This window comes from Zerene cesonia, chromosome 3 (genome assembly GCF_012273895.1).
Source record: "Zerene cesonia ecotype Mississippi chromosome 3, Zerene_cesonia_1.1, whole genome shotgun sequence".
Lineage (NCBI taxonomy): Eukaryota > Metazoa > Arthropoda > Insecta > Lepidoptera > Pieridae > Zerene > Zerene cesonia.
This window is the reverse complement of record NC_052104.1, coordinates 1,131,779-1,140,378: the sequence shown is the minus strand read 5'-3', so window position 1 is coordinate 1,140,378 and position 8,600 is coordinate 1,131,779. Positions and strand designations below refer to the sequence as shown.

The 8,600-nt window shown below is 33.8% G+C and overlaps 1 protein-coding gene across 1 annotated transcript; it reads right to left on the bottom strand.

Annotated features, from left to right (window-relative positions):
- Nucleotides 1–2,435: 2,435 nt before the first annotated feature.
- LOC119839023 (cysteine proteinase 15A-like) lies at nt 2,436–6,407 on the bottom strand. Its single transcript, XM_038365195.1, has 5 exons — nt 6,176–6,407; nt 4,990–5,113; nt 4,058–4,242; nt 3,358–3,477; nt 2,436–2,584 (listed from the first exon to the last, which is right to left on the bottom strand). The coding sequence occupies exons 1-5, from the start codon at nt 6,405–6,407 to the stop codon at nt 2,436–2,438; spliced, it is 810 nt and encodes a 269-aa protein (XP_038221123.1).
- Nucleotides 6,408–8,600: the final 2,193 nt, after the last annotated feature.

Here is an 8,600-nt window from a genome sequence, read left to right as displayed (position 1 = left end):
TCATCGTTACAGTGCTGAAACTTCTTGTATTTGATTTGAATTCAATGCAAAGTTATTTGGAAGATCTCCAAGAATCTGTCAGCAGACCAAACAATCTGATGGACAAACTTTTCGACTTAAGACCTACTTTAACTTTTTTGGTTTGTCCAGCTAGTTTTCGAGTTCTATTCAATTTTGTGAGTAGACTTAGTATAAGAGGAATAATAAACAGCTTATAAAAATAACACGCATTAATGATAAAATCAACTAAATTGTCTCTCTTGCTCTTATACAGAGTAAGGAAATCTAATCAGGATAATAAGATAAACTCATAAAATTATTGTCACACCCGTTCTATCCTTAATATGAGTATATGTCAATTCGTTTGAATTAAATCGATGCGTTTAAAGTCAGTCAACATCGAGTTAAAAGGAGTTTGTTCCATACAAACAAATAAACATACAAATATGCAGATGAAGGTAATAAAAGCATGTTAAAAGAAGTTTTTAAAACTAATTTTAAACGAGTTTCAAACCCTCAAATGGGCATAAGTTCCACTTATCTATTTGTCACTGTCACCAACCAAATCTATATATTATACTAGCTGCGCCCCGCGGTTTCACCCGCGTAAGTCCGTATCCCGTAGGAATATCGGGATAAAAAATAGATGTTAGCCGATTCTCAGACCTACCCAATATGCTTACCAAATTTCAGAGGAATCGGTCACGCCGTTTCGGAGGAGTATGGCAACGAAAACTGTGACACGAGAATTTTATATATATAGAAGACTAGCTGCGCCCCGCGGTTTCACCCGCGTAAGTCCGCATCCCGTAGGAATATCGGGATAAAAAATAGATGTTGGCCGATTCTCAGACCTACCCAATATGCTTACCAAATTTCAGAGGAATCGGTCAAGCCGTTTCGGAGGAGTTTGGCAACGAAAACTGTGACACGAGAATTTTATATATATAGATGTTGTGATGTATAACATGTGAACAAAATAACTATCATTTTCATTTTATTAGCATTGTTGTAATTATTACTATGCTTATGATCGTTTTCGCGTGCGCATGCGAACGAAGTCACGGTTTGGAAGCTAGTTCTTGTTTATGTTAAAATACACAAGGCGCATCCGTGTTTTTGGAGTAAAAGTATCCGTCGCCATTGAGACAGCGGTCATTTAGACAAATGCTACGTAGGTACGTAGGTATCAATTGAAAATAGGTATCTTAAATACTTTGACATAAATTTAACCGTTCCATAACACACTTTATGCTTAAGTAATCAGAAAATAAGATATATTACAGAAATTCAGTATCGAATTACGAGAATTTTATTTCGCAGAATGTTCCAGAATAATCTTCTTCAATTGATAGTCTGTAATAAAAGCGCTCAATTTATACCGTCTGTTGAGAATACTACGAGTTTAAAATGAACCAATTTATTATACGAAAGCTGGAAGCGGAATGAAAAAGTAATTATGGAACAGGTATGTTACCAAAATTCATTGATTTAATTATTGTACGAAATAAATATTACGTCGTTCCATTTCCATTTTTATTTTATTTATACATAGCTTTTTAATATTATCGCGTCTGTTTTTTAAGCATTTATATAGTTTATGCTTTATGTGGTATTCAGTATTTTTATATGCTAGTATACTTGTGTAGATATCTTTTTTAAATAAAGAAGAACGCATTTTTCGAATTTATTGATTGAACGATTTATATAGTTAGTGTTCTAACGTTTTCTATGTTTGAATTAATTAGTTTTTATTTATGATGTTTACTGAATGAGTTTAGCTTACCAATTAAGAAATTAGTTTTACTGGTACTAAAAAAGCATTTTTTTAAACAAATGATCATATTATTACCCCACATTAGAATTCCCTGTGTTGTGACGCTCAATCTCTTTCATCCATAAGTAACGTTTGATATGGTTGTAGCTTGGATGTTATGTAGGATCACATTCAAAGGGTTTGCTAAAGTAGTATTGGGTATACTCGTCCCACATTATAATATTATTAGCATCGATCACCGACGTTGTACCAGTACCATTTACAGGATTGGGAAAGGCCAGAAATTTGCATTTGACAATTTTATAGCTACACTAACAGTAGCATGTGACTTCGCTCGAGTGGATTTTATAATAGCTAATTGTATGTGTGTGTTCTCTTATCTTTTTATTTTATGATATAACATGATTGTGGGAGGTGTACGCGCTTCGGCACGAATTGGGATAGCTCAAACCGGGGAATGTAGCACACCCCATCAGAAGATCGGCGTGAAATAGTAGCATGATACCGTGTTTCGTTCGTCGAGTGGAGTACCTGGAGGTTCGTATCCTTTTCCTTCATGTTTTTTGAATAACGACACATTTATCACTTGATCCATATCATAAAATTCTAAATGAAATTACGATATTTTAATATTGCAGTACATTTTATTGCTTGTAAATTAGTTAACAATACTAAAGGATATGTCGCTAGCGATGCCGCAGGCGTTCCTTCCCCTTACCAAGTAATAGAACCCGTTGTCCCCCCAACTCTTCCCCCATGAATTCTTGATAATCCAGTACGGAGTTTGCTTTCCAGTAGTTTTGTCAACTGAAACGGATATGTCAAAGTATCATTTATTGGAGATATAATTGTTTTCGACTTTTTCTATTCTCAATAAAACCGTCTGCATTCCAAAGCTATTTAACATTTTTATTTTTAACAAAAACTATACCGCTTTCAAATTGTCACAAATAAGCTAAAAAGAAGACCCCAAATGAGGCTTTTAAATAAAGTTAGATAAATATTGGTTCACCCACTTTTAAGTTCTTAGGTAATAAATACAAAGTCGGTCAAGTCGGTTAAAAATAGGAAAAAAGCTATATTATAAGGTATATATATATATATATATATATATATATATAGTTCAGCAATATCTCTGAGAAAAAATCTCCCATTGATACATAAATCCATAAAGAGCTGGTTTGAAGATCCATATTAAAAAATGATTGAATTATACTCGAAAAGTTAGAAGCTGAAATTTTGCAGCTTATAAGAGATAGGGAAATTGTCAAAGCTCCCAACATCGTAGTTGTTTGGAAATACCAAAGGTAAATTGTTGGAAACCTACGCTTCTAGGCTGAAATTCTCGGTGAACCGTTGTGATTGGTGAATCTTCAATATAGTGGTGTGGCTGCCTAATTGGTGATATCAAAGAAAAGATTATATAGCTCGGATTCAGACTGCATTTAAGTAATTGTTCTTTATAATGAAGTGTTGGTAATAGAAAAAGCATATTATGTATCTATGAGTATTCTACCATAATTTACTCTGCATATACTCAAGATTAAAACCTTAATGTCTATAAAGATGGAAAATCTTACTGAAAGTGTTATATCCAACTATGAGAACGGCGTGATTTAGGTTAGAGGCAGGGCAGTCGGCGTCCGAGGGCTCGTCTATGAAATTCCCTTTATATTTTTCCATAGATGCCGAATTTATTGCTGAAATGTGTTCAAAGCAATTAAGTATGAATATAATCAATTGATTGACATTTAAATAATATAATCTGTTGACCAAATATCAGCTCCTATAATATTAAAAATCCTAGACGTATCGCCTTTTGATCAAAATATTACCCCATCTACGAAAGCATAAAATATGTTATACGGTTGCAATTGATTTACTTATATTTGCGACAATGCTTTAATAGTCTGTGTTACTGTGTTTCCATTAGGAATCGAACCTATAATATTTAACATAAACTTTGACCATAACAATGTGAAATAATTGCAAACCAAAACTCTTACCAAACTTATCCCGTTATTATCGAATAAAAAAATTTATGACAATTTCCAAGGTCACGTTTTTAAAACATTTTTATAAGTAGTTTTGCTCCTGACTGGAAAATAATTCCTGTAGCATTTTGATTAATATTTTTACTCTATTACTTTTAAAAACTTATGCGCTTTGAAGTACATGGGTTGCCGAATGGTCCCCACAATTTGAATCCCGTCTGATGATCGATTTTTCTAAGTTTTAAAAATCCGATATGCAGTATTTTTTGACAACTTCGTCACATACCCGCTGAAAGAGGTCCGTATTTGAACAAATACTCCGTCATAACACGTTCATCCGGTTGCACCCTACGGAACCCCACGACGGGGACAGGTTGAGGTTTGCCTTGCCAGCGGCAGGTCTCTGGCCGGCCGGAATAGGAATTGTAATCTCGCTCTTGGAGCACACCGCCGAATATTGATACAATTTCCCTGATGCAAACAATAATCATTATTAGACTTAAGGAAAATTCATGTAGTAAACATTTTATGAATATAGTAGAAATGTACTACCATTCTAATTATTGAATGATATGATGATATTATGAACTTCTTGTACTTTGTTGCAAGTCGAATAAGTGAATAAATCGCTTTTGAAGTAGTTGAAAAGTATTAAATAGCTATATTATGTGAATTTCCGGTAAAGAACTCCAAAGAATAAATAATATTATCAATTGGTGAGCACTCACTGGACCTAGTTATGATCTTGTTGAAAGTTCACGAGAAACGCTGTGGGAAAAGTTTATGCTCTCTAACCAAGTATTTCATTGCTATAATATTTAACTTTTCTACTTCAACTGCATAACATGAATCGATATATTGCGATGACTTCAATGAACCTTTATACAGATTTATTTTTGTATCTGGCTCTAGTTGGTTCGCTGAAATCGGATTATAAGTATTCAGAAACAATTCACGGGAAGCACAATATTGTCCTTTGTAATCTTCTATATCGATGAGACTATAATATTATCTTCCGCTCTTTTAACAGTGTAATTGTGCCTATATTAGCCACTATATATTCTACCAATTATAGCTACAAGTTCGACGATAGTTAAACTAAAAACTGTACTCAAATAGGATTATCCATTTGGGAGTCACGACACACGTATTTGTCCAAAACACGAGTATTTCAAACCGTTGGAAACCAACGTGAGTTAGATAAAGTTTAAAACTCACCCAAACACTTTCAATACAGTAGTACTCTGACAGCCGACCCGTCCCACTTCGCAGTCTATCAAGAATTGTTCAGAAAGTGTAACCTCCTTGTCCAGATATATCTTGATATGACTCTCGATGTTAGCTTAAACAATTTTCATACGTTGAACGTAAACAAAACTATAAAATAAGTACATGAATCTTCCCGCCTGCAGTTTCCCATGGAAATGAGATGTTTTATCGTGGTATGGTCACCTTTATCCTAATTATTTCCAGACTCAAATATACATAAATCTATTTGTGAAAGATTTTCGCATTTATAATATAAATAAAGGACATTATATAAGGATATCAATGACATTCAAACAAAACAATGCAAGATGTAATGAATAATGTGATATGCGTAAATCAGCATAATAGATCGTGGCCAAATGCTATTAATTATGATAATGGGCCAAAGGTAGCTTTAGATTTACTATAGTAGTTAAATTTATTGCATAAATATAAATAATAAGGAGCGTAAAATTTATATACAGTAATATGAAGTAATGAAATTTAATTCTTTATCCGAAATCAAATTAAGAAGAGCTCAACGTATTGTGAAAATAATAATAATAAAAACATTCCTCCCCTCATACCTTTTGTACAATAATATTATAATAAAATGATGTGATTTAATAAGTGTATCCGACATATACAAAATTCACTATAGCATGTTTGAGTACTTGAAAATTATATTATTAAATGTTACAATGATTTACCGCGTATCTATATATGTTCTATGTATCTTGATGATTCTAGACATTTAGATTTTCAAAATAAAATCCGGTCAATTGTAGCGACCGTTTCAACAAACCATTGGATATACATATAATCTGAGGAAGAAGTATCGAAACCGTTGCTAGTTTTGTGATTAAAAACTGGACACTTATAGCTAATGAAAATCTAAATGTCAACTACTTGAGCTGCAATATTGGCGCTTCAGGGAAAATTGGAACTGACAATGCGCTCCATTCAATGCAATTTGAACCGCACAGCCTAGTTATATAACGTATAAGATTGCATGACCTGACTTAACTGGCATGACACTGGTCTCGTTCATACAAAAGAAATGTACACTTAATTTCCTCTCCTTCTTTCTCTGTAACTAAACTATTGCATTTAAAACGGGTTGGCGTTACGCCAAGAAAATTTTAAGTGGCATTACCGACAGCGCTGAACGCCCAACAAGCACCGCAAGCCCCTTGGTCTTTAACCGGCGAAACGAAGCCTTCTTCCCTCCAATCATAGTAAAGCGGCAATGGGCCATCGTTTATAGGCTTAACCTTGAAGCTAACATCGCTGGTATTATAAAGTTCCAATGAATATCCATCTTTTATGAAGTAGCAATGCACATAATTAAAGAGCAAAACGGTCACTATCAGCCCGTGAACACGCATTCTGAACGAATAATTTTCGTTGTGAAAACGCGCTTTTAAAACAGGCCTTCCGGAATTCGAGCTACGCCGATGTTTTACATTGGTTTTATTGCAATTTTTATTTAAGTGCCGCTGTCTCGCGAGTTTGACATAGCAATCGTAATAAATGGACATTTTTTAAGTGGAACGCAGTAAATAACTTTGATGTATGAATGTGGATGGTTTTGATTATGTTGTTAATATATTGAGATCGGAACGAGATTGGTAGCATTCGAAAAACGTTAATATAGCGGTGTATCTGCGCTCAATCAAATTAATTGTACTGATAAATTGAGTAAACGGGAATGAAATGTTTACGTTACTATTAGTAAATCTGAATCAGATGGCATGTTCAATCCACGTAATTGACGTATTTTGGTTAAAATATCGCATGCATTATTTATTTATTTATATTTAAACTGTCCGTAAAATTATGAAGTACGATATAATGAAATAACGAATAGCTTACATGATATTCGATTTGAAATTGAACTATAGAATAAAATTGATTTCCGGATTTTTTAATACCTTCACTTGATGTTGAATCTTAAAAGACACTAATTTGAGTTTTCAATATAAGATAGAAAATCAGAAGAAAAGCTGTGATATTTTTTCATAATATAAGTGGAACCTATAACTAAAATAAGATCAAATAAATGGAAAAGGAAAAATATTAAAATAGCTATTAGTTTCTAGAAACTTCTTCCACGGATAATAATAAGGTTAATTCGAAGTGTATTTTTGCTTCGCACCAAGATAAAAAAAAAATCAGCTCAATTATAAGCGGATCACATCCTAGAAAAAATATGGCGTAACCAGTATTTTCTGTTTTTAGGGTGCCGTATCCAAAGGGACTTATTGTGGGAGTCGAGCACTCTTCGGCACGAATTAGGTCAGCTCGCACCGGGGAAGTACCCCCACCAGTAATAGCCAAAGGCTTGGTAGATTTCGTCCATCCGTCTGTATGTAACTCCATTTGTCTGCCGCCAGGCTGCATTTCACGAACCGGTGATTAGATATTTGCAAAAGAGTTAGACAGTTCATAAATGATGTATGTTTGTTGCCATTATAATAACAAATAGTAAAAAAAAGTCGGTTAAGCAACGTTTGGCAAGGTAATAAATTGGATGGGTGACCAACATTTTGGTAGTTGCTTTTTGGCTTATTTGTACAGAACCCTTAGTGTCGCTAGTCCAATTCGTACTTGACCGATTTTGTTGAATCGGAAATCTCTTAGTTTCACCGTAGTTTTGCTGACATCTGTTCAATATAACCTTGCTAATTGGACGTCAACATTCAATACTCAATATGTATAAATAATTAATTTTCTATTGTTTTTGAAATTGTGCTTAAATGGCATTGATCAGTTTGAAACTGTACAAGAACGAAACTTTAAGCTAAAGTTATTATATTTGTGAAATACTGTTGTATGTGCAGATTTGTGATTTTTGTCGTAAAATTAGGTCCCAGATTGTTGTGTGCTGTATCAGAAAAAATAAACATTTTTAAACCAAAATGCTATGATTATAAAAGGGATAGATTAGACGCTTGAATGAGAGTGTATGTAGAATGTTTTTATACGTCTAGGGCTAAACTATCTGAGTTCTAAGAGGTTCCGAATTCCGCCTTATGATCGACTAGCTTCATAGCACGACTTCGTCCGAATAATTAATTTGGGCTAACGCTAACTCGCAGCGCATGCAGCGGAAGCTCTCAAAAGGAAATTAAAAAAGGTATACATTGTTGTGTTTGATTTTACGCGAGTATTATACATTTAGAAATTACAAACTTTTTAACGGATTTTTAACGCGATTTATTCATTATATTATTAACTGGACGTTTCGTCATATAACATCTCAGTCTCCCCGTGACCACGCTCGCTGTAAAGTGTTCGGAACGTCGGGTAAATAATATAATGAATAAATCGCGTTTGAAATCCGTTAAAAAGTTTTTAATCTATACTTATACATTATTTTTCGAACCAGGAGTTTAATTAATATTAGATGATTGTCCAAAGAAACAATCGAACCCCTCTTCATATTATTTATGTTGTGTATTTGTTTTCTTATAAGTCCTAATGTGACATACATTAATTAAAACAGACATAGGTGTAATGGTTACGAATTGCTGGCTCCATAGCGAGGTCGTAGCAGTCTCAGCGGCTATCTTAGAAAT

What these genes read in the sequence shown, in the direction of transcription:
- LOC119839023 (XM_038365195.1), bottom strand. Translation starts at nt 6,407, where the DNA reads ATGCGTGTTCACGGGCTGATAGTGACCGTTTTGCTCTTTAATTATGTG. An exon ending in TTGGGCGTTCAGCGCTGTCG is followed by an intron (nt 5,114 to 6,175) that starts GTAATGCCACTT and finishes AAATTGTTTAAG; the next exon opens with CTAACATCGAGAGTCATATC. An exon ending in ATACGGACCTCTTTCAGCGG is followed by an intron (nt 3,478 to 4,057) that starts GTATGTGACGAA and finishes AACACATTTCAG; the next exon opens with CAATAAATTCGGCATCTATG.